General features: G+C 43.7%; 1 protein-coding gene and 1 long non-coding RNA gene across 6 annotated transcripts in view; both read right to left on the reverse strand.

Moving 5' to 3' along the window:
• Positions 1 to 26,869, reverse strand: part of LOC127908187 (uncharacterized) — a 204,259-nt gene that overhangs the window by 35,212 nt on the left and 142,178 nt on the right. The window lies entirely within an intron of this gene.
• phf21ab (PHD finger protein 21Ab) overlaps positions 1 to 26,869 on the reverse strand; it is a 79,951-nt gene that overhangs the window by 13,908 nt on the left and 39,174 nt on the right. For 2 of the 5 annotated variants that reach the window (XM_052465377.1, XM_052465378.1), the window contains exons 7-15: positions 24,435 to 24,593; positions 22,335 to 22,592; positions 21,822 to 21,920; positions 15,537 to 15,857; positions 15,308 to 15,406; positions 12,623 to 12,674; positions 12,432 to 12,511; positions 6,107 to 6,167; positions 5,304 to 5,326 (exon numbers count right to left, since the gene is read on the reverse strand). In XM_052465377.1, the coding sequence (XP_052321337.1) occupies positions 5,304 to 5,326; positions 6,107 to 6,167; positions 12,432 to 12,511; positions 12,623 to 12,674; positions 15,308 to 15,406; positions 15,537 to 15,857; positions 21,822 to 21,920; positions 22,335 to 22,592; positions 24,435 to 24,593 (1,152 nt within the window). Of the gene's footprint in view, positions 1 to 5,030; positions 5,204 to 5,303; positions 5,327 to 6,106; positions 6,168 to 12,431; positions 12,512 to 12,622; positions 12,675 to 15,307; positions 15,407 to 15,536; positions 15,858 to 21,821; positions 21,921 to 22,334; positions 22,593 to 24,434; positions 24,594 to 26,869 lie in introns of all 5 variants that reach the window. The other 3 variants (XM_052465375.1, XM_035790524.2, XM_052465376.1) reach the window with 3 other exon arrangements.

A 26,869-nucleotide genomic window follows, 5' to 3' on the forward strand; every position in this document is an offset into this window, starting at 1 on the left:
AGAATGACCTTCTTGATCCAAATCAGTCAGGTTTCAAGACTAGTCATTCAACTGAGACTGCTCTTCTCTGTATCACGGAGGCGCTCCGCACCGCTAAAGCTAACTCTCTCTCCTCTGCTCTCATCCTTCTAGACCTATCGGCTGCCTTCGATACTGTGAACCATCAGATCCTCCTCTCCACCCTCTCCGAGTTGGGCATCTCCGGCGTGGCCCACGCTTGGATTGCGTCCTACCTGACAGGTCGCTCCTACCAGGTGGCGTGGCGAGAATCTGTCTCCTCACCACGCGCTCTCACCACTGGTGTCCCCAGGGCTCTGTTCTAGGCCCTCTCCTATTCTCGCTATACACCAAGTCACTTGGCTCTGTCATAACCTCACATGGTCTCTCCTATCATTGCTATGCAGACGACACACAATTAATCTTCTCCTTTCCTCCTTCTGATGACCAGGTGGTGAATCGCATCTCTGCATGTCTGGCAGACATATCAGTGTGGATGACGGATCACCACCTCAAGCTGAACCTCGGCAAGACAGAGCTGCTCTTCCTCCCGGGAAGGACTGCCCGTTCCATGATCTCGCCATCACGGTTGACAACTCCATTGTGTCCTCCTCCCAGAGCGCTAAGAACCTTGGCGTGATCCTGGACAACACCCTGTCGTTCTCAACTAACATCAAGGCGGTGGCCCGTTCCTGTAGGTTCATGCTCTACAACATCCGCAGAGTACGACCCTGCCTCACACAGGAAGCGGCGCAGGTCCTAATCCAGGCACTTGTCATCTCCCGTCTGGATTACTGCAACTCGCTGTTGGCTGGGCTCCCTGCCTGTGCCATTAAACCCCTACAACTCATCCAGAACGCCGCAGCCCGTCTGGTGTTCAACCTTCCCAAGTTCTCTCACGTCACCCCGCTCCTCCGCTCTCTCCACTGGCTTCCAGTTGAAGCTCGCATCCGCTACAAGACCATGGTGCTTGCCTACGGAGCTGTGAGGGGAACGGCACCTCAGTACCTCCAGGCTCTGATCAGGCCCTACACCCAAACAAGGGCACTGCGTTCATCCACCTCTGGCCTGCTCGCCTCCCTACCACTGAGGAAGTACAGTTCCCGCTCAGCCCAGTCAAAACTGTTCGCTGCTCTGGCCCCCAATGGTGGAACAAACTCCCTCACGATGCCAGGACAGCGGAGTCAATCACCACCTTCCGGAGACACCTGAAACCCCACCTCTTTAAGGAATACCTAGGATAGGATAAAGTAATCCTTCTCACCCCCCTTAAAAGATTTAGATGCACTATTGTAAAGTGGCTGTTCCACTGGATGTCATAAGGTGAATGCACCAATTTGTAAGTCGCTCTGGATAAGAGCGTCTGCTAAATTACTTAAATGTAATGTAAATGTAAATGTGACGAATGGTCTCCTGAGGGATCTCCTCCCATACCTGGACTAAAGCATCCGCCAACTCCTGGACAGTCTGTGGTGCAACGTGGCGTTGGTGGATGGAGCGAGACATGATGTCCCAGATGTGCTCAATTGGATTCAGGTCTGGGGAACGGGCAGGCCAGTCCATAGCATCAATGCCTTCCTCTTGCAGGAACTGCTGACACACTCCAGCAACATGAGGTCTAGCATTGTCTTGCATTAGGAGGAACCCAGGGCCAACCACACCAGCATATGGTCTCACAAGGGGTCTGAGGATCTCATCTCGGTACCTAATGGCAGTCAGGCTACCTCTGGCGAGCACATGGAGGGCTGTGCGGCCCCCCAAAGAAATGCCACCCCACACCATGACTGACCCATTCCCAAACCGGTCATGCTGGAGGATGTTGCAGGCAGCAGAACGTTCTCCATGGCGTCTCCAGGCTGTCACGTCTGTCACATGTGCTCAGTGTGAACCTGCTTTCATCTGTGAAGAGCACAGGGCACCAGTGGCGAGTTTGCCAATCTTGGTGTTCTCTGGCAAATGCCAAATGTCCTGCACGGTGTTGGGCTGTAAGCAGAACCCACACCTGTGGACGTCGGGCCCTCATACCCCCCTCATGGAGTCTGTTTCTGACCGTTTGAGCAGACACATGCACATTTGTGGCCTGCTGGAGGTCATTTTGCAGGGCTCTGGCAGTGCTCCTCCTTGCACAAAGGCGGAGGTAGTGGTCCTGCTGCTGGGTTGTTGCCCTCCTACGGCCTCCTCCACATCTCCTGATGTACTGGCCTGTCTCCTGGTAGCGCCTTCATGCTCTGGACACTACGCTGACAGACACAGCAAACCTTCTTGCCACAGTTCGCATTGATGTGCCATCCTGGATGAGCTGCACTACCTGAGCCACTTGTGGGTTGTAGACTCCGTCTCATGCTACCATTAGAGTGAAAGCACAGCCAGCATTCAAGTGACCAAAACATCAGTCATCAGGAAGCATAGGAACTGAGAAGTGGTCTGTGGTCACCACCTGCAGAACCACTCCTTTATTGAGAGTGTCTTGCTAATTGCCTATAATTTCCACCTGTTGTCTATTCCATTTGCACAACAGCATGTGAAATTTATTGTCAATCAGTGTTGCTTCCTAAGTGGACAGTTTGATTTCACAGAAGTGTGATTGACTTGGAGTTACATTGTGTTGTTTAAGTGTTCCCTTTATTCTTTTGAGCAGTATATATATTTATTTTTATTTTATTTATTTAAATTTCAGTTTTTAATATCATTATTATAATAATCGGCAGATACACTCCATGGCCGAAAGTGTGTGGACACCTGCTTGTCAAACGTCTCATTTCAAAATTATGGGCATTATTAATATGGAGTTGGTCCTCCCTTTGCTGCTATAAACAGCCTTCATTCTTCTGGGAAGGCTTTCAACTAGATGTTGGAACATTGCTGCAGGGACTTCTCTTCAGCCATAAGATCATTAGTGAGGTCGGCAGTGATTTATTTGTTTTTTTATTAGGATCCCACTAGCTGTTGCAAAAGCAGCAGCTACTCTTCCTAGGGTGATTAGGCCTGGGTCGCAGTCAGCGTTCCAATTCATCCCACAGGGGTTGAGGTCAAGGCTCTGTGCAGGCAAGTCAAGTTACTCCACACCCATCTCGACAAACCATTTCTGTATGGACCTCGCTTTGTGCACAGGGGATTGTCAATGTCATGCTGAAACAGGAAAACCTTCCCCAAACTGTTGCCACAAAGTAGGAAGCACAGAAACTACTAATATGTAATTGTATGCTGTAGCGTTAAGATTTCCCGTCACTGGAACTAAGGGGCCTAGCCCGAACCATGAAGCACAGCCCGAGACCATTATTCCTCCACCAAAACTTTGATGGCACTACGCATTCAGGCGGGTAGCGTTCTCCTAGCATCCGCCAAATCCAGGTTTGTCCGTCGGACTACCAGATGGTGAAGTGTGCTTCATCACTCCAGAGAATGCCTTTCCACTGCTCCAGAATACAATGGCGACGAGCTTTACACACCCCGAGCTGACGCTTGGCATGGCGCATGGTGATCTTAGGCCTGTGTGCGGCTGCTTGGCCATGGAAACCCATTTCATGAAGCAGTTTGGAACTCGGTAGTGAATGTAGCAACCCGGGGACAGACTAGTTTTACACGCTATGCGCTTCTGCACTCGACAGTCCCGTTCTGTGAGCTTCTGTGGCCTAACACTGTGGCTGAGCCATTGTTGCTCCCAGATATTTCCACTTCCCAATAACAGCACAGTGGACCGGGGCAGCTCTAGCAGGGCAGAAATTTTACGAACCGATTTGTTGAAAAGGTGCCATCCTATGGTGCCACGTTGAAAGTCATGGAGCTCTTCAGTAAGTCCATTCTACTGGCAATGTTTGTCTATGGAGATTGCATGGCTGTGCGTGTGATTTTATACACCTTTCAGCAACGTGTGTGGCTGAAATAGCCAAAACCACTCATTTCAAGGGGTGTCCACATACTTTTGTATAAATAGTGTATATCAGTTATCTGTGAATATTTCCACTAAAATTGGATCCAAAAATCCCTAACAAATTATAGAACTTCATATACAAATATTCAAAGCATTTCATGAAAAAATGTACAACATGAATTACAATATAATGAAATATATACTGGCAGTCCCCAACTAACCCCACAGACCGGCTATCCAAAGTCGAACCAATTTTGCCACAGTTGCACACAGGCTGGCTGAATCTAATTGGCTAAATAATTTGGCTAGCTTGCTAGCCAGCCAAGGCTAGTTCCAGACAAGACCAGGTTAGATTGTTATAAATGATCTAGAACAGTGAGTGACTAACTGTGTACTGTTTTGGCAGAGTGAACGTACAAATGCTTCCCACACAAGAGACACCCACATCAAAGCACACCGCCAAGACCCAAATCTCATTCTCAGTCGCATTTCCTAATGAGAAAGATTGAAACTGAGGCTAAATAAGTTAATTAGACACTAAAAAAGAGAACACTTAAGTCATGTGTGTAATTCCAACACTGAAATGGGTGAAGGCCATTATAAAAGCCACTGTGCATACCATTCTGCATTTCTTAATTAAAATTATAGTTTAACCTATGTAATAAACTGCAGTATATTTTTAATGCCATTTAAAAGAGGATCTAAACAAACTGATCCTGCACACATGACTGTAAGTCGCTTTGGATAAAAGCGTCTGCTAAATGGCATATATTATTATTATTATTAAAACATAAAATGAGTAAATTATCAATTTGACAGGCTATCAATTATTCCTCAGAGTAGGGGGAAAGAGGTACTGGGGCGGTACTAAATTTAAGGAGAGGGGTACTGTTCACTTTGTAATGCATAAAAACAATTAAATAATTAGATCAGGATCAGACAGTAGGGAGTAAATCAATAAACAAGTGTCTGTACTTGTCTTTAGACGTGAAGGAACTGGGAGATTTGAACTCCACTTAAGTATTTGCGTGTGATGGGGAGGTTACAGCCTGTGGATAATACCACCGGTATAAAAAAGGGAGGGGCGACAGTAGGTAAGTAAGTGGGGATAGAGCCCCAGAAAGTCCAGGCTGCTGTTCTGGTCTCTCCAGCTGCTACTTACATCCCCAGAGCTGGGGCTGGGCAGGGGGAGAGAGTGGTGGGGGTGGACATGGAAGGGGAAGCTCCCCCCAGTGTTGGGCCGCTCGGGGACCAGGGAAGCAGTGAGACAGCTGGAGGGGGAAGTCGGGGTGTGGCTGCCCAGTTCTGGAACACTGCTGTATTTGGGTGGGCGACCTGGGTGAAATGAGACAGACGGAAAAAAAAAAAAAAGAAAAAAAAAAAGATGGAGGTGGGAGGGAAACAAACAAACAAACAAACCGTCTGTCCAACATACCTTTGACAGGCGGTCCTCGTTGGCTAGCGTGAAAAAGGGGATGGTGTTGAGTTGAGGGTGGAGGAGGAGAAGCACAGAGCGGAGTTAGTGCACTAAGAGACAGAAGCTACATGCAAGTGGGGTTCAAAAGAAAAAGCAGAGCAAATACATTGGCAGGGTGGAGGGAAGCTGACAGCTGACGGGCGTGAGACATCTCTCCCTATTCACTAGGACGTCTACAAATCAACCTCAAAAAGGGACTGTTCAAAGTGATTCACAGTTTGTCAGATGCTTTCATACAGCAAAACATGGTGTGTAAGTGTATTTGGATGGTGCTCATCTTTCCCATTCATTTGGGGTTGAGGCCTACCGATTTCCTAGTGCTCGGATCAACAAATTGACTCCGCTCTAGTTGATGCATGGAAACATCTGACACTGTTACACTTTGAGATTAACTATTATCCCTCTAACCAAAACCTTCCGTTTTTCACAAATGACAATTGGAAAAACTCAAGAAATTTCTACAGTTAGGGATAAAGAAAAGGCAGTCAAAATGAAGTCTTCAAGGTCAGAATAGCAGTCTCTTAGTAAGTGTCCCTGCATGGGATTCGGGCCAGCAAGCAAAGAGGTGTCAGCAGAAAGGTTGTGTGTAAAACATTCAGAGCATTTCGTACCATTTACATTAAGTAGATTAAAACATACATGCATCAAATATAGGCCAGATCAGTAATGTATACATCTATATGTCCCCTGGGCATTGGAACAGGTGTATGTGCAGGTGTTTACAGACTCCAGTGTTGACAGCTTGTTGAGTGGATACTGACCTCGCTTTCTGGTTCCCTGGTGAAGCGGAGTGTTTAGGTAGGTCACTGCACTCTTCTTCCTCTGCACGGCGTCGAAAGGAATACATATGTGGGAGAACAAATCCAGCTTTGATTTGACTGCAAAGTCCATGTTTCTCACTCAAAAAGGACACCCGTTTTCTTTTCATATGCTACACAGGGCTAGATTCTAACTCTGAGTCCATGCATTCAGATATTCACATGAATTCAGATATTCACATGCAAGGAAAACAGTGCGTATTATGGTCGCATTTTAAAAAGTATGTGCACTGGCATTCAACCTAATAAGAAACACATTTTGTACAGAGTCGGGTAGTAATGGATTACATGTAATAGAGATTACGTTATCTGATTCCAGACATGAAGTATGGAGTTTCTGTATCCAAATTTGCCTATGCTAAAAATACAGATATTTATGCACATGTGCAGGATATTGTTTTTTTACGTAGTCAAGTGCCTACTCCGTTGCCTACGTAGCTGCTGTACCGAGTGCTCCGCTGCCTCTCTCCCCTCCTTGGTTTCCTTTGTCATATATCCTTCTTGTTTGGCCCTGTCAGGGGGTGTCCTCGGGTGGGGCCACAGTGTCTCCTGACCCCTCCTGTCTCAGCCTCCAGTATTTATGCGTCGGGCGGCTAGGGTCAGTTTGTTATATCTGGAGTACTTCTCCTGTCCTATTCGGTGTCCTGTGTGAATCTAAGTGTGCGTTCTCTAATTCTCCCCTTCTCTCTTTCTTTCTCTCTCTCTCGGGAGGACCTGAGCCCTAGGACCATGCCCCAGGACTACCTGACATGATGACTCCTTGGTGTCCCCAGTCCACCTGGCCGTGCTGCTGCTCCAGTTTCAACTGTTCTGCCTGTGATTATTATTATTTGACCATGCTGGTCATTTATGAACATTTGAACATCTTGGCCATGTTCTGTTATAATCTCCACCCGGCACAGGCAGAAGAGGACTGGCCACCCCACATAACCTAGGAAGAAACCTAGAGAGGAACCAGGCTTTGGCCTTTCTAGGGAGTTTTTCCTAGCCACCGTGCTTCTACATCCTCGCTGTTTGGGGTTTTAGGCTGGGTATCCATACAGCACTTTAAAATATCAGCTGATGTACGAAGGGCTATATAAATAAATTTGATTTGGTCACTAGTGAAGCCTGCAAACTTCATGATGTATACAAAACTGTTTGAACTACTGCAGTCCATTCCTCAGTTAGCATAAGAACAATTATGTTTTTTCTATTTACATGTTTTACACAAAAAACATTAAATCGACATGTTCGTACAAAATGTGTTGTCAGCGTTGCAGATACTGCGCACCCCCGAATGGTGCAGCAGTCTAAGGCACTGCATCACAGAGCTAAAGGAGTCACCCGGGATGTATCACAACCGGCTGTGATTGGGAGTCCTATAGGGCTGCGCTCAATTGGCCCAGCATCGTCCGGGTTAGGGGAGGGTTTGGTCGGGGTAGGCGGTCATTGTAAAATAAGAATTTGTTCTTAAATGACTTGCCTAGTTAAATGAAGGTTAAATGAATACAAATAAAATCATAAGCACAACACAAACAGGCAGTCTAGCGACTTAATGTTCTTCTTAGCTGCCAACTTACATGTAGATATTTCCTCTCGCCACAATATCAACATATGGCATAACTATGGCACTGGCCTATTCAAAAACAAACTTGCCCATTCAGACTCTTTATACCGGTCTGGACAAACGCTCGGCTGCCTAGAACATTCGGCTGCCCAGAGGTGGAATGCAGCAAGACACAGACACGCAGTCTAATTAGCGATTCAATGTTATTTTTTTAATCATCATTGCCAATATTGCCTAAATTGCGCAGTAGACAGACAGGCAGTCAAGTGAGGCAGACAGGCAGTCAAGTGGCGTTCTTTTCTCAGGAACTACGATATGGCAGCAACTATAAAGATTAGCCTACATCACACAAAACGCTGACTGTTTTGCTCGAAAGTGTAGGGACTGTGTCCTGCTGTGCAACTGCAATATCAGTTACAACAGACAGACAGGTTATAGCCTTGTTAATATATACGTTTTACAATGTTCGTTCAAATCGCCGCAGGGGTTTTTATTTCAGCTGTTCAGAAATATGAGGCAGAGACATAGGCTACATCATCATGGTTCAGAAGGTGAGTAAATAGCGAAACTCGAAGGGAGGCGGAGTGTGAGCAGCAGCTTCAAATGTGTGTGTAAAATAACAGTAAAATAACAATGTGATCCTGATATTTAGCATTAAGAAAGAGGTCTCTGGAGGGGCCGGCGGGAGCATGGGTGAAATCTCTGTACCCGTAGCCACGGCTTATGAAGAAACTATCCCAACTAAACTACTGAAAGAGCTGCTTCCTGTGCTTGGCCCTCCTATGTTGAACATAATAAACGGCTCTCTATCCACTGGATGTGTACCAAACTCACTAAAAGTGGCAGTAATAAAGCCTCTCTTGAAAAAGCCAAACCTTGACCCAGAAAATATAAAAACTATCGGCCTATATCGAATCTTCCATTCCTCTCAAAGATTTTAGAGAAGGCTGTTGCGCAGCAACTAACTGCCTTCCTGAAGACAAACAATGTATACGAAATGCTTCAGTCTGGTTTTAGACCCCATCATAGCACTGAGACGGCACTTGTGAAGGTGGTAAATGACATTTTAATGGCATCGGACCGAGGCTCTGCATCTGTCCTCGTGCTCCTAGACCTTAGTGCTGCTTTTGATACCATCGATCACCACATTCTTTTGGAGAGATTGGAAACCCAAATTGGTCTACACGGACATGTTCTGGCCTGGTTTAGGTCTTATCTGTCGGAAAGATATCAGTTTGTCTCTGTGAATGGTTTGTCCTCTGACAAATCAACTGTACATTTCGGTGTTCCTCAAGGTTCTGTTTTAGGACCACTATTGTTTTCACTATATATTTTACCTCTTGGGGATGTTATTCGAAAACATAATGTAAACTTTCACTGCTATGCGGATGACACACAGCTGTACATTTCAATGAAACATGGTGAAGCCCCAAAATTGCCCTCGCTAGAAGCATGTGTTTCAGACATAAGGAAGTGGATGGCTGCAAACTTTCTACTATTAAACTCGGACAAAACAGAGATGCTTGTTCTAGGTCCCAAGAAACAAAGAGATCTTCTGTTGAATCTGACAATTAATCTTAATGGTTGTACAGTCGTCTCAAATAAAACTGTGAAGGACCTCGGCGTTACTCTGGACCCTGATCTCTCTTTTGAAGAACATATCAAGACCATTTCGAGGACAGCTTTTTCCATCTACGTAACATTGCAAAAATCAGAAACTTTCTGTCCAAAAATGATGCAGAAAAATTAATCCATGCTTTTGTCACTTCTAGGTTAGACTACTGCAATGCTCTATTTTCCGGCTACCCGGATAAAGCACTAAATAAACTTCAGTTAGTGCTAAATACGGCTGCTAGAATCCTGACTAGAACCAAAAAAATTGATCATATTACTCCAGTGCTAGCCTCTCTACACTGGCTTCCTGTCAAAGCAAGGGCTGATTTCAAGGTTTTACTGCTAACCTACAAAGCATTACATGGGCTTGCTCCTACCTACCTCTCTGATTTGGTCCTGCCGTACATACCTACACGTACGCTACGGTCACAAGACGCAGGCCTCCTAATTGTCCCTAGAATTTCTAAGCAAACAGCTGGAGGCAGGGCTTTCTCCTATAGAGCTCCATTTTTATGGAACGGTCTGCCTACCCATGTCAGAGACGCAAACTCGGTCTCAACCTTTAAGTCTTTACTGAAGACTCATCTCTTCAGTGGGTCATATGATTGAGTGTAGTCTGGCCCAGGAGTGGGAAGGTGAACGGAAAGGCTCTGGAGCAACGAACCGCCCTTGCTGTCTCTGCCTGGCCGGTTCCCCTCTTTCCACTGGGATTCTCTGCCTCTAACCCTGTTACGGGGGCTGAGTCACTGGCTTGCTGGGGCTCTCTCGTGCCGTCGCTGGGGGGTGCGTCACCTGGGTGGGTTGATTCACTGTTGTGGTCGGCCTGTCTGGGTTGCCCCCTTGGGTTGTACCGTGGCGGAGATCTTTGTGGGCTATACTCGGCCTTGTCTCAGGATGGTAAGTTGGTGGTTGAAGATATCCCTCTAGTGGTGTGGGGGATGTGCTTTGGCAAAGTGGGTGGGGTTATATCCTTCCTGTTTGGCCCTGTCCGGGGGTGTCCTCGGGTGTGGCCACAATGTCTCCTGACCCCTCCTGTCTCAGCCTCCACTATTTATGCTGCAGTAGTTTATGTGTCGGGGGCTAGGGTCAGTTTGTTATATCTGGAGTACTTCTCCTGTCCTATTCGGTGTCCTGTGTGAATCTAAGTGTGCGTTCTCTAATTCTCTCCTTCTCTCTTTCTTTCTCTCGGAGGACCTGAGCCCTAGGACCATGTCCCAGGACTACCTGACATGAGGACTCCTTGCTGTCCCCAGTCCACCTGGCCATGCTCCTGCTCCAGTTTCAACTGACCTGAGCCCTAGGACCGTGCCCCAGGACTACCTGACATGAAGGCTCCTTGCTGTCCCCAGTCCACCTGACTGTGCTGCTGCTCCAGTTTCAACTGTTCTGCCTTATTATTATTCGACCATGCTGGTCATTTATGAACATTTGAACATCTTGGTCATGTTCTGTTATAATCTCTACCCGGCACAGCCAGAAGAGGACTGGCCACCCCACATAGCCCGGTTCCTCTCTAGGTTTCTTCCTAGGTTTTGGCCTTTCTAGGGAGTTTTTCCTAGCCACTGTGCTTTTACACCTGCATTGTTTGCTGTTTGGGGTTTTAGGCTGGGTTTCTGTACAGCACTTTGAGATATCAGCTGATGTACGAAGGGCTATATAAATAAATTTGATTTGATTTGATTTGAAACTAATCAGCTTGGATTACTTAAAAAATCATACAAAATAAAACATTTAAAGCGTCATTGGATTACAGTTACATTCTTAAAAAGATCTGATTTGTCAGCATTGCTGTCATTTAGCACATATTCAAAACTTCTCACATGCTCTCAAAGATTCTATTGTTGTTCTGCTGATCGCCCATCAAGGGTGGATAGCTTCTTTTGTATTCTTTTAAGGTGAGCGAATAGGCCTTTTCATTCAATTTATTACTGATATCAAATTACATGGCTTAGCCTCCTATCTGTAACCTAAATATTGGGATATATCATTGAGAGTTAGCAATCTAGCTATTACTACCCTGGTGGTGAATTAGCCCGGGCTATTTGACATTAGTGCCCCATGTAGACAAATTAATCTATATTGAACAAAAAAATTGAAATTCTGGAACCCCATCTTGACAGTCAAATAAACAACAAAAATCCCAACAATCCGCCTCCTGGGTGGCGCAGTGGTGAAGGGCGCTGTACTGCAGCGCCAGCTGTGCCATCAGAGACTCTGGGTTCGCGCCCAGGCTCTGTCGTAACCGGCCGCGACGCACAATTGGCCTAGCGTCGTGCGGGTTAGGGATGGCTTGGTCGGTAGGGATGTCCTTGTCTCATCGCGCACCAGCGACTCCTGTGGCGGGACGGGTGCAGTGCGCGCTAGCCAAGGTTGCCAGGTACATGGTGTTTCCTCCGGCACATTGGTGCGGCTGGCTTCCGGGTTGGATGTGCGATGTGTTAAGAAGCAGTGCGGCTGGTTGGGTTGTGTATCAGAGGACGCATGACTTTCAACCTTCGTCTCTCCCGAGCCCGTACGGGAGTTGTAGCGATGAGACAAGATAGTAGCTACTACAACAATTGGATACCACGAAATTGGGGAGAAAAAGGGGTAAAAATTTAAAAACCAAAAAAATCTGGAATCATGCCTTTCTGCTTGGACATTTTAGATTAAACAATTAATTTCTTAAATTCATACCATCTTAGTCTAGTACACTTCTTAATGAAGCATGTTGAATGACTTTAAAAGATGATTTGGCTATACATTTAGTCTATTGCGTGACCCTGCCACAAATTTTTGGTGCAACCCAATCATGGGCTGAAAACTTTAGTATGGAGCCCTGTGACAATGCTCTCACACAAAGAACATGTGAATGATAGGACCTTCATAATCTCACACATCGCAAGTTGGAAATACTAATTTTAGGCTACTAAATAAAATAATGCTATAGTAGGTGCCTGTTTTTAAAACATCTGGGTGTTAGTGAAAGTAATCAGATTACTTTATTCATTTTGTGTTATTTTTTAAGTAATCCGCCCAACATTGATTGTGTATCAGTTGTTGTAGTAATGTGTGGTTACACTATAATAGATTTTAAAAATGTGATAAGTAGAAGAACAGCCATACCTCGGGCTCAAATACAGCTCCACTGTACACCGGGTTCGCCGTTGTTCTTCGCTTACGCTCCTGCCTTCTGCTTTGAATTTCTATAAACAAAAGAGCAGCATCTTAATACAAGCATTGCAGTATAAACCTCTAGGGAATGTAGGTGAATGTAGCAACTGGAATTTAATTTAGGCCTAACCGGCAGCACTTACCTTCCATATGGTCATGGGTGACAAGTCCGAGGGCAACCATGAAGGCAAGTTTCTGGGGGAAACAATGAAAGGGTATTAGGACAACCCCCCACAAAAATGGTGCCCTGTGTGAGGAGAATTCCTAAAAAATATATTTAAAACACACATCCTTGACTTTTTCACGTTACATCCTTAGTAAAAATGGATTATTATTTCCTCTCTCAATCTACACACAATACCCCAAAATGTCAAAGTGAAAATATATATTTTTTTACATTTCTTGCCAATTTATAAACATAAACTGAAATACCCTATTGACATAAGTATTTAGACCCTTTGCTATGAGATTCAAAATTGAGCTCAGGTGCATCCTGTTTCCATTGAGCATCCTTGAGATGTTTATACAACTTGTTTATGTTTATACACCTTTGATATCAAAGGTGGCAAATTCACCTGTGGTAAGTCCACCTTTCTATATGAGGTCCCACAGCTGACAGTGCATGTCAGAGCAAAAACTAAGCAATGAGGTCGAAGGAATTGTCCGTGGAGCTGAGACAGGATTGTGCCGAGCACAGATCTGGAAACGGGTACCAAAAAAATCTGCAGCATTGAAAGTCACCAATAACACAGTGGCCTCCATCATTCTGAGATAGAAGAAGTTTGGAACCACCAAGAATCTTCCTAGAGCTGGCCAACCGGACAAACTGAGAAATCAGGGGAGAAGGGCATTGGTCAGGGAGGTGTTAAAAAAAAACAGATTCTCTGGTCTGATGAAACCAAGATTGAACGTCTGAAGGAAACCTTAAACCATCCCTACAGTGAAGCATGGTAGTGGCAGCATCAGTGGGGATGTTTTGCAGGGACAGAGAGATTCTTGATGAAAACCTGATCCAGGGCGCTCAGTACCTCAGACTGTCCAACAGGACAATAACCCGAGGCACACAGCCAAAAAAAGGCAGCAGTGGCTTCAGGACAAGTCTCTGAATGTCCTTGAGTGGCCCAGCCAGAGCCCGGACTTGAACATCTCTGGAGAAACCTGGAAATGCCTGTGCAGCAACACTCCCCATCCAACCTGACAGAGCTTGAGAGGATATGCAGAGAAGAAATGGGAGAAACTCCCCAAATACAGGTGTGCCAAGCTTGAAGCATCATACCCAAGAAGACTTTTTAAAAATTATAATAATTAGCAAAAATGTCTAAAGAAAACTGTTTTTGCCTTGTCATTATGGGTTATTGTGTGTAGATTGACGGGGGGGGGGCGATTTAATCAATTTTAGAATAAGGTTGTAAACTCAAAAAGTGGAAAAAGTCAAGTGGTCTGAATACTTTCCAAAGGCATTGTATAGCGTGCAATTATCTGTAAGGTCCCTCAGTTGAGTAGTGAACTTCAAACACAGATCCAACCACAAAGACCAATGCCTCGCAAAGGGCACCTATTGGTAGATTGTTAAAAATGGAATAGGCCTATCCCTTTGAGCATGGTGAAGTAATTCATTACACGTGGATAGTGACTTGATGTATCAATACACCCAGTCACTACAAAGATACAGGCGTTCTTCCTAACTCCGTTGCCGGAGAGGAAGGAAACCGCTCAGGGACTTCACAATGAGGCCAATGGTGATTTTAAAACTGTTAAAACAGTTAAAGTTGAATGGCTGTGATATAACACTGAGGATGGATCAACAACATTGTAGTTACACCACAATACTAACTTAACTGACAGAGTGAAAAGGAGGAAGCCTGTACAGAATACAAATATTCCAAAGCATGCATCCTGTTTGCAATAAGGTACTAAAAGTAAAACTGATAAAAATGTGGCAAAGAAATTAACTTCATGTCCTGTATACAAAGTATTATGTTTGAGGCAAATTGAACACAACATCACTGAATACTACTCTTCATATTTTCAAGCATGGAAGTGGCTGCATCATGTTATGGGTATGCTTGTCATCGGAAATTAATAGGGAGTTATTTTTATATTAAAAGGAAACGGAATTAAGCTAAGCAAAGGAAAAAAATCGTAGAGGAAAACCTGGTTCAGTCTGCTTTCCAACAGACACAGAAATATTCACCTTTAACCAGGACAATAACCTAAAACACAAGGCCAAATATACACTGGAGTTGCTTACCAAGACAACATTGTATGTTCCTAAGTGGCCTAGTTTCAGTTGACTTGAAAATGGCTGTATAGCAATGATCAACAACCAAATTGACAGAGCTTGAAGAATTTGTAAATAATAATATTGCACAATCCAGGTGTGCAAAGCTCTAAGAATTACCCAAAAATACTTACAACTGTAATCCCTGCCAAAGATGATTCTAACATGTATTGACTCAAGGAATACTTTTCTAATCAACATGTTTCATTTTTCATATATTTTTACCTCCTGTGTTTTACCTTGTGTATTTTGATCTTTGACAGAAAAAAAATTACAAATCCATTTTAATCCCAGTTTGTAACAACAAAATGTGGAAAAAGTCAAGGGGTGTGAATACTTTCTGAAGGCACTATCTATAATTTACTGGATATGTTTATACTGTATCTTTGGCAGAGCCTGCCTCATTACAGAATGTTATCTGTGAAGGATTGTCTAAAACTGAGGTTCTATCAGTAGGCTGATACTCCCCAAAATGTAAAAGTATGCATTTGTTATGCTGGTTTGATCCCAAGTTTACAATGAAGCATTAGTGCCAACTCCAGTGTACCTGAGGATTGTCCTCCCTCTTCGGTCTGGGTGCTGGAGACAGAGGAGGGGTGCTGCTTGCCAACATTTTCTGCTCCAATCCCCTGTGAGCTTTAACAGCCTGAAAACATGTGAGAGGAAAACAAAGCTCTCAAATCATTAAAAACAGAGTAAGAGTTATAAGTGTACAATGACTTCAATTCTGAAAAGGAGACAAGTCGCTTTCTCCATCCCCTAACCATGGTACTGACCTTGGTGTCTGAGGAGAGGCTGCTGATCTGCAGTGTCTGCTTGGGGGTGGCGAGGCGTGCCGATGCCGGGGCCGTGATAACGATGCCTGTCACAGTGCCTGTGTGCTGGCCACTTTTGGCGCCGGCGGAAGCACATGGCTGGCCGTTGACAATGCGCACCTGGTGGATGGGCCCAGCACTGGAGGTCAGCGAGGAGGAGCTCAACTTGGTGGTCAGCATCACCGGGCCCCGCTGGAGCAACTGGGGCGCCACCATCATGGCCGGAGGGGGTGCCGGGGCGATTGGCACGTTGTTATTGGGCGTGACGGGCTTCGGACGGACCTGAGTCGGGAGGATAGGGGTCAAAGATTAGCCAATTAGTCGATAAGGCATTACGTGTCATTTTGGAGCTTAGGGGTCTTCATAAACGTGTGTAAAAGGGACTGACCAGGGACAGGTAATGCCAACGTGGTGCTGAGATATCACTGACTGTAGATGGAGGCATTACTACAGTCACCACTTGACTATGAACACTTAGGTAAGGCAGTTGTAAGTAAAAGTGACACCACAGATGTGAGCAGTCATTCATTTTTAAAAGGAACACAATCAAAACCAGCAAAAATACTGGTAACCTTTGTGGTTTTGCTAATGTTCCTTTTGCCTTTGCTGGTGTTCCTTATCCATATAAGCAGAACTATTTTGCAGGAGTCGACATGGCCTGTTAGAGTCGCGTTGTTATTTCCTAGGAGTTCAATACACCATAGCCCACCACGATTTAGTTTAACCCCCTGGTTGGATGGACTTACTGTGAGTCGCGCTGGACCAGAATGCCTAAAGCTTGACTAAGAATGAGCCCACTGTTGAGGGATGCTGAGCTCCCAGTGGCATTACACACCTTAATAACAGGGCATTAAATCAAACGTTCACACCCAAGGTTAAAAACAGGTTATGGGCAATTCCACGGCAAATGAGTGATACAGAGACTCAGATTTTTCACTTCAAGATGTGAAACAAAAATCAATAATTGCAAATGTAATCCTTTAGACCTCAATAATAATCAACAGCAACATTCTAGAATTAAGAGTTTAAGATAAAACAAATCACATATATTTCAAAACAGACATAGCACAAAATCAAATGACAATTACAAGATAACTTAGACACGAACAAAAGTAAACGTAACAATTTCAAAGATTTCACTGAGTTACAGTTCATATAAGGAAATCAGTCAATTTAAATGAATTCATTAGGCCCTAATCTATGGATTTCCCATGACTGGGCTGTTGATTGTGGCCTGTGGAATGTTGTCCCTCTTCAATGGACATGCAAAGTTGCTGAATATTGGCAGGAACTAGAATACACTGTTGTACGTGTCGATCCAGAGCATCCCAAACATGCTCTATGGGTGACATGTCTGGTGTGTATGCAGACCATAGAAGTACTGGGACATTTTCAGCATCCAGAAATTGTGTACAGATCCTTGAGACATGGGGCAGTGCATTATGCTGAAACATGAGGTGATGGCGACGGATGAATAGCACGATAATGGGCCTCAGGATCTCGACACGAAAGCTGTGGCATTGTGTTGTGTGACAAAACCGCACATTTTAGAGTGACCTTTTATTGTCCCCAGCACAAGCTGCACCTGTCTAATGATAATGCTGTTCAATCAGCTTCTTGATATGCCACGTCAGGTGGATGGATTATCTTGGCAAAGGAGAAATGCTCACTAACAGGGATGTAAACAAATGTATGCACAACATTTGAGAGAAATACATTTTTGTGCGTATAGAACATTTATGGGATCTTTTATTTCAGCTCACGAAACATGAGACCAACACTTAACATGTTGCATTTATCTTCTTTGTTCAGTGTAGTTTTAAAGAGCACAACCTCCTCTTTAATATGACACCACATTCATTCCTATAGGAATAACATTAATTTTGTGTAAAGACTCTCACTATCAAAAAACGATAAACACACAACATAAAACTTGAGTATTCAAAATTGTAGTAAATTTGACTAAGTTACTCACTCAAAATGTACCAAGTATAAAATATTATTCGTAGAAATAGTATTTTCACATAAATATTTAATTATCAAAAAATGTGACGAGAGGACAATTCAGAATGCATTTCAAAATCCAAACAAAGTAGGCTATTTGACTGCCAATGACTTACTTCTGTAACAATGTAAATAACTATATCAAAATGTAGATAACCTCTCTCAATAAGATTTAGTACCGATCAGGCCTGACACCAAATGCAGAAATAGTAGCTTACTTTGACAACAATTCAGTTAATCTTCATCTAATACTTGTTGCATTAAGAGGAAAGAATCTAAACGCACCCACACAAAGTAGGCCATTGTATTGACAAAGATTCTTACTACTGTAACAATGTAAAAATGCAAACAACTATTCAGAGTATTTCAAAATGTAGATTACCTCAGTAAGATTTAGTACAGACTAGTTCTGACAAAAAGTTGTCAAATAAATAATGAAACATGTTCAATTTGGTTTAAATAATGCAAAGACAGTGTTCGAGAAGAAAGTAAAAGTGCAATATGTGCCATGTAAAAAAGCTAACGTTTAAGTTTCTTGCTCAGAACATGACAACATATGAAAGCTGGTGGTTCCTTCTAACATGACTCTTCAATATTCCCAGTTAATTAAGAAGGTTTTGGACTATTTCTCTCTATAACATTTTCATTTCATATACTGACTATTGGATGTTCTTATAGGCACTATAGTATTGCCAGCCTAATCTCAGAAGTTGATAGGCTTGAAGTCAAACAGCGCTGTGCTTCAAGCATCGCGAAGAGCTGCTGGCAAACGCAGGAAAGTGCTGTTTGAATGAATGCTTACAAGCCTGCTGCTGCCTACCACCGCTCAATCAGACTGCTCTATTAAATATGAAATCATAGACTTAATTATAATATAATAAACACACAGAAATACGAGTCTTAGGTCATTAATATGGTCAAACCCGGAAACTATGATTTAGAAAACAAAACTTATTCTTTCAGTGAAATACGGAACCATTCCCTATTTTATCGAACAGGTGGCATCCATAAGTCTAAATATTGCTGTTACATTGCACAACCTTCAATGTTATGTCATAATTATGTCAAATTCTGGCACATTAATTACGGTCTTTGTTAGGACGAAATGGTCTTCACACAGTTTGCAACAAGCCAGGCGGCCCAAACTGCTGCATATACCCTGACGCTAATGCGCTTTTCTTAAATCATCACCCGTTTGGGTGAAGTAGGCTGTGATTCGATGACAGATTAACAGGCACCACATTGATTCTATGCAACGCAGGATAAGCTAGTTAAACTAGTAATATAATCAACCATGTGTAGTTAACTAGTGATTATGTTAAGAGTGATTGTTTTTTTACAAGTTAAGTTTAATGCCAGCTAGCAACATACCTTGGCTCCTTGCTGCACTCGCGTAACAGGTGGTCAGCCTGCCACGCAGTCTTCTCGTGGATTGCAATGTAATCGGCCATAATCGGTGTCCAAACTTGAAATCCACCACAATTAATCTGCCTTGCCAATTAATCAGTCAACCTCTAGACTATATCCAGCAAAACACTGCAATTATTTCCATGAGAGACAGCAATCATTCAAGCTCCTGCTCCACTGTTGATGTGCTCATCATGACAGGATTTGCTAAGCTGAGAGCTGTTTCACAGCATCTAACAGCAACACCAAACATATCTGCTGTTTACTTATTTCACTCTTCTCGACATCATCGCTTTCAAAGTGCAAGGACGTGTCCACAGTGAAAAATCGTGGCCACTCGGCGCAACTTTTAAAAGTCCAAATGAAAACATACCCCAGTTTCCGGTTGATGACAACAGCCACGCGAATACGACAACAGGTTGTTAGCAACTACATTTTGCAATATTTGACACCAATATTATTGTTAGAAAAACCAGACTGTTCCCAGCAGCTAAAGTCATTTAAAGAAAGGCAGTTGATGGCCGCTGTGGGTTTTAAAGGGTTAAAAAAAACATGCAACTATGCACGACTACTTAATTTTTTTTTTTTTTTAAGAATCGAAGAACAGTGCAGACGCAAAGTCTGGTAACAGAATGATGGCACAAACAGAACTAATTGTCATTCTGTTAAACTTTGCATCTGCACCACGGTTTCTGTAAACTGGCAATTGCCAAAAATAAATTGAAGCTGATATATTATAATTCGGAACGGATGTAAAAAACAAACAAAAAAAACGCTCCTACATTTCCACACAGCAGGTCGGGTACTTCTATGCGTGCTCGGGCGCGCTCGCTACCTCAACATTATCATGACAGAGAAACCTGACACACTCATTGCTCACATGGAGCACTCCAAACTAAAGACAAATTATGAAATAAACCAAAACTTGTTTCTATAGGTGTAGCAGGTTGTGAACTGTGCAAACATTTCCACTCCGTGAATGATAAGACTGTAAATAATACATGCATTAACAGAAATGTATGTAACCAACTGACAAGGATTAACGGTACATTTACTACTGGTGACCTATGTAATGGAGAATTGACCCCCCTGAAAAATTTGAAGGGCAAACAATTTACTCAATGAAACAATGACTGCGCAAAAATTTGCGGGAGACAGCGGAGCCATTCTGGAGAGAGACTCGCCTATATCTACAATTTTTTTTATTGTACTGAAGACATTATCTTCACACATATTTTAAATGCTTTTCACTGACAGCAGCAAGTCAATAATCAGCCAGGCCTATTGCCATGCACAATGCCCAAATTGCAGGCTTCCCCAATAGGCATAGGCCGACGAGCTCGTGATTTGAAACAATCCACAGCAACGTAAATAAATGAATGATCCTCGAGTCCTCTGTGGCTAAGTCAGGCTTTCTGGTGAAATATTTGGAACCGTTTGATTTATTTCTGTACAGACAGGGATAATTACATATTTTCGTCCATTTTCCGCCGCTATGACATTTCTCTCCAGTTCTATTGGTTTTCATATCAACTTTCTTTCGTTGTCCAGAAGCACAATCCGTGTCATATTAGCAAACCATCATAGTTGTTGCATCTTTAGATTCCCCTCTTTCTAAGTTTCTAACAGATCTCTGTGACATATGGAACCGCTATCAGATGCGCTGTTTAGAATGGTCTTTTCTCATGAATTGCACTTTGGCAAACGTTTGAAAATGACATTTTATTTGCTTCTTTTCTGTTAAGACCCATTACCATAATCTAAATGTGATTTCCATCATTCTGAGCACCGTGGGTGGATGCCCTAATGTGTTATGAACCCAAAGTATATGGGTCCCGCAAATTTCTAAATTTTTTTATTTATTTTTTAATCCCCAAAATGTTGTCCGACACCACATTTTCCTAACGGAAACCCTGATCTGCACTGGTCTTCGGGTAAATGTGTTTGTCAAATGTTCTGTGGAAATTGTTAAAAGTAGTCCTTGTACATCAAGCTATCGAGTTGTATGGTTTGTTTAACTTCGCAATCATTGGTTTTTGTTTAACATACATTTTAAAAGTGAAACATTTGAGTCTCAGCATCACTCTGTTACCGTGGAATTACCCTTATACCAACAGCCAAAACGCAAAACATTCAGAAGCTGCTGGACAACAAGAGATTTCACCATAAAGACAAAGACACACAACAGCAGCAAAGGAATGTATTAACACAGACAAATGCAACACAAGCACACATTCTGAAAGCAATAGAAGACAAGAGGAAAGGTTATGAAAAAACAACAAACAATAACTTGGAGCCAAGACTGACTGCACTGTCCTTGTGTACACTGTCGCCCTCTAGTGACTGCTGAGTTAAAAGCTTCAATTTCATGTGGCCACTCTCACATTGGATTGTATTGATGGCAGAGTGGAAGCGGCAAAGTGAGAGGTTTTTATCTGCCCAAAATAATGTACATGTAATATATTTAGCAGACGCTCTTATCCAGAGCGACTTACAGTAGTGAGTGCATATATTTTCATAGTAAAATAGCCCCACACATTTTTGTATAGAGGTCAATGAGTCTCAAATTTGGTCAACCAAAAAATGTAATCGCTAATTTACTAAAAAGCTTATTTGATCTAATATAAGTTCCGTAATGGTTGTTACCAATGCACTGATATAGGTGGACACACATGGCATTCTCCCACCTGCCACATGGCCTCCTCCCACCTGTCTTCCACATTTGAGGACATGCATTTCCATTGTTAGAGCGGTCACTTCACTATCATGTCAATATAATAGAAAATCTTTGTTGGTGGGGATTAAGGTTAGGGGGCGGGTCTTACTGGGACGCACCTGTGGTTGAAAGGTGGGTCGAGGCGTCAGTCTAGGAGGAGGGACAAACTGAGGAACTTTGATTGGCTGTGCTGAGGTGGGGGTGGTGGTGGCCTGCACCTGAGACAAAACCACAGCAAATACTGTATTCTCTCTACCTGAGCTGCAGACAATTATATATCTATACTCATCGACTTCTGCAAGTAGTTTTACAGAGAGAAAGATGACTTTGTACCAAGCGCCACCACACACCACTGCCCCAAAGCACCTCCTCATTAAGAGACATGGTTTTCAATTAAAGAAATCTCAATTTTGACCATGCATATTTCCATACACATCTACACAGAAAACACGTTCTAGCCACTTTGCTCTAATAAACTTTGTAAGAGACCAAAAAAAAACAAAACAGATTGAATCTTTACTGCTTAATTTGAAAACACTTTGGGGTCCCCAAACTGCTACCAGTTATAATATAAGTGTTTGAAAGAGTTGAACTAGAAAAGATGACAATGATAGGAAATGAATGACCCTTACCACAAGTGCATTCTTCGACACCAGTCGGACGGGCTCAAAACACTGATTGGTCAATTTGCTAGCCACCTGAAGGTTCACTGGTGTGTTCTGGGAATTGGAGTTGACGATACTAGGCTTGGAGGCATGGCTGATTGCAGCGACCATGGCGACGGTGGCAGGGCGCTGCGCCACAACAGAGGAAGGCATGGTGGGAGTGGCAGCTTTCAGCACTACAGGTAGAGTCTTAGTGGAGATGACTGGGGTGACTGTCAGCGTCTTCTGACAGAGAGAGGAGAGAAAGGAAAGAAAGGAAATAGTTGATTCATCAGAGCACAGAGAAAAATAGAAGAGAGTAATGAGATTGTGTTGAAAAAGGGAGTGGAAAAGTGAGATTGCTTAAGCTAGATACAACAAATGTTGTAATGTGAAGCCTGGGGACTCAATACTAGGGCTAACTTCAAACCATTCCCTGTAGGGAGTCCCCTCCCTTTCCTCAATCCCCTACCTCCCCCCTCAACAGGACCCAGAGGAACAGGGCCTAGTCAGCAAGTCTATCGGCCAAGTCGTTTCCCATTGCCATGAAGGCAGGCTTGAGCCAGAGGAGCGCCGCAGACATACGCAGCTCTGATTACATCAAACGCCACAGGAAACCTGCCAGCTGAGCACTTCCCATTGCGCTAAGAGCTAGAGATAAATCTACAGAGCCATGAATGACGTAGGTTTGAGGTTTTACAGCTGTGTCCGTCTAGTGGGGATCGAGGTTTGCAAGGTCTGAGAACGAAGAAGTACTGCCGAAAAGAACTGGCATCGCTGAAGGACATCTCATAACGTAACTAATGTCAGTACAAGGAACAACCCAGAAAGTCAGACACTTTTGACCAGAGGCCTCTGATGGTGTTTCTTAGGGTGATTTAATTGTTTTAAGAAGCTCATACCAAGGACCATTTTTCTATTCGATTTAAAAAATGTAAAAGACCCCTTGTAGTATCAAAAACAATTCCGAAAAATAATTGATGAAAATATATTTTTTGGCCTTGCTGCTATTAGCCAATATTAGTATTGAATAACAGATTCAATACATAGATTTTTTGAGGGGGACTATCTGTTCTAAAGGAGATGTGTTCTGAAGAGTCTGTCAAGATAAGATATATATAGCCTGAGACCCTCTAAACTGGGCCGGGGGGGCAGGGGTGTTTACTAAGCTATATGGGATTGTTTAAAAAAAAAAAAGAAGTCATACCAAGGATAATTTTGCCATTTGATTTAGAATTTTGAGACCCCTTGAAATATCAAAACAAATGTAAAATGTATTTAAAACGCTATTTAAAAAAAAAAAATTACACTAAACACTCCCATACATTTGTTCAACTGGTACCCGGGGGACTTTCAGATGAGTCTTGAGGGCGCCCTAGAGCAACATGTACGTGCTCGTTAGTGTCTCATCTTTCCATAGAGGGGTCATACTTAGGCCAAACCGTTCGGACGCTACAAACGATTATGTGTGAAGACCGATTTTCGGGATGTCTCGTGGTCTGACAAACACCGCTCAAAATCGGTCACCTTTCACCACAAACGGGGAAGTGTTACATAGGTGGATGCGGTGGATTGAGATACATCCAATGTAAAATAACATATCTTTAGCTTAAGATGACAGACTTTTACCTTTCTAGAAAACAGGCTGTTAGAGTTTACACTTCCTCTTCCAATTATATTGTGAGGTCAAAATCTATTCATTTACAAATGTTAATTACTTTTCCTTGCCATTATCATTGACCTGATGATAAGACCATTTTTTGCTAACGTATGATGGGGCTCCCTGGGTCGCCGTTTTTCCTGGGAGGGGGTCCCTGGGTAAGAAGTGGTTGAAGTCCCCTGCTCTATGGTAGTACAAGTTTGTGAACACTGACAAGTTTGAGGCTAGGGTAGGCTAGGTTTGCAAAATTCCACAAACATGACCAAAAATTCTACATCTCTCCATTGCAACGTTCCACCAACAGAGATTTCTGAAAACCTAGGGAATTTTGCAAACCTTGTGTAGGCTACTGCAAAGTTACAAGCCTCTGTGCAACATAACAAGCAATTGAGTAGAGGTCGACAGTGTCTGTGGACTTGTGTGGCTACCTGCTGCAGGGCCTGGGTGTGTGTGGTCTGCTGTAGGGCCTGCAGAGTAGTGGAGGAGGGGATCTGGAGGACGTGTTTGTCTGTAGCCAGCACCTGAACCTTCACCTCCGGCTCCTGTTTCACCAGAAGGTCCTTCCTCAGCTGCTCCACCACCTTTTTCTGGGGAACAGAAGGGAGAGGGGGAGAGAAAGAGGGGTGTATAGGATGGGGAAAGCAGAGGGGAGGGGTGTAGCGGTTAGGGAGAGAAGTGTGTCAACAAGTCGCAGCACAAGGTGCTCGGGTAACCTCCTTTTTAGCCATGACCCCACCACTCACTCAAAATGTATGAGTAACTAAACAAGACTCATTAACATTTGCAAACAATTGGATGTCAAATCAAAATCACTGCACATTTAGAACTTTCTTTAGTTTCACATTGACCAAGGTTCACGTTGAGAATACCAAAATGTGATGATGGTTCCTCGGCTTCAAGATCAAACAGGCTTCCATGACTTAAATTCGAGGAGACTCTGACCTTCCACCTTGGCATCAACTGCAGCTCTCACAAGAGTAAAAAAAAAGCTAATTAGCATCCACGACACTGCCAAGTCACTTCAACGGCTAATTCCGCTATTATGAAGACACAAAATGCTCTTCCGGACAGGGAATTAGATCTGCTCTGAGGAAGGGTGGAGACTGGGGAGCAAGCAAATATGAAATAAGTACTGTTGCAGTGCACATTCATAATTTTTGGTAAATATTTACCCATGGAACCTGACTTAGGCCATTGGATATGCATTTACAGGAGGAAAACCACGACGTGCGCTGGTCTGAAGCAAGCAAATGCACCGTCTCCTGTTCTTGGGGGGACAATTGTACTTCCAACTGCTTCTCTTTGCTCATTATATTATCTGCAGTCTGCATAGAGCTTTTGCTCTTTTTTTCTGCATTGGAGGGTTTCGCTTGAAGAAAGAAAGTGGGATGTGCCTAAAGTGGTTCTGCAGAGCCAATCTAACAAAACGTGCTACAAACAAGAGATTCAGCAAATCGCTTTGCTGCCTTTCATGCTTCAGGCTGTTGGCAGTTTTTTCCCGGAGAGACATGGCTTGGTGTTCTTGCCAAGAAGCCAATTTCCATGTTAATCAAGAGTCCTTTAAACAGCAGCCAGGGGGGGGGGACGATTTACTGTGTGTTTGTCCTTTTTATGGGACCTGGCAGGGGGTAGCCTTAAATACTGTTAATCAAATAGGGTTATAAATCAAGTCTGACATCCATAGTTGGCCCTATTACCTCAACAGCAAACAAGACAGCAGTTGTAGGAGAATCTGGGGGAAAAGCATCTTTATGGTCGGTATAAATAGCCTACTAGCCCATCAAAGGGCAACCCTCAAAGATGCGATTGAAACGGTCTCGTCCTGTGGACACTTGAGAGCTACACTTGAGCTCTTAGTAACCTTTGTTAGAGCCCTCCACATTGGAGGGAGACAGCCAGGAGGGCTCAGCTGGAGGCAGAGGGAGGGAAGTTCTTATATGCCCCTGAGAAGCAGGAAGGGGGAGAAGAAAAAAAAACACACCACATGGTCCATACAGCACATAGACCTACTATAGTGTGGCTTCTTCAGACATTGCCAATTCAGAGGCTGCCTTTCTGTTTGCTGGCGATTTTAAAGTTGGCATCACTAAGACAAGTTCCAACAACACGTCTCCAACACCCCTAGGGGCGATAATGTCCTAAACCACTGCGATTCTACCCACAACCAAGCATACAAGGCACTCGTTCGCCATTCGGCAAATCAGATCATGGCTCTGTACTCTTGCTTCCTGTTTACAAGCAGATGCTGAAACAGGAAGTATCCACGATTCACTCCGTTGAGAAATGGTCACCAGAATCCAAGGTTATGCTACAGGACTGCTTTGCTAGTGCTAATTGAAATATGTTTAGAGACTACGCCGATAACATTGACAAGCTAACAACACAGAGATATCGTAGACAACCCTGAGGCTACGGCCGACGACAGGAATAAGTACAAGAAGTCCTGGTATGACCTCTGCAGAGTCATCAAAAGAGCAAAAGGACAATATAGGAATAAGGTGGAATCATATTACACACCCCTCATGTGGCAGGGGTTACAGTCCATTACGGATTACAAAAGGAAGACCCAAAAGTGATCTGCCCAACGATGCCTTTCGACCAGACGAACTCAATGCATTCTGTGCACGCTTTGACTGCAACATCGAGCCGGGTGGGAGGGCCGTCACCGGCCCATAGGATTGGGTGAGCTCGCTCTGAGGCCGACGTGAGAAGGGTCTTTAAAAATCAGGTCAACACCTGCAAGGCCGAGTGGCCCAACGGGATTCCAGGGAGCATTCTCAGAGCATGCGCAGAACAGCTGGCAGGCATAATCACAGTAATGTTCAACCTCCTAGTCTGTCATCCCCACATGTTTTAAGATGAC

This window comes from Oncorhynchus keta, chromosome 17 (genome assembly GCF_023373465.1).
Source record: "Oncorhynchus keta strain PuntledgeMale-10-30-2019 chromosome 17, Oket_V2, whole genome shotgun sequence".
Lineage (NCBI taxonomy): Eukaryota > Metazoa > Chordata > Actinopteri > Salmoniformes > Salmonidae > Oncorhynchus > Oncorhynchus keta.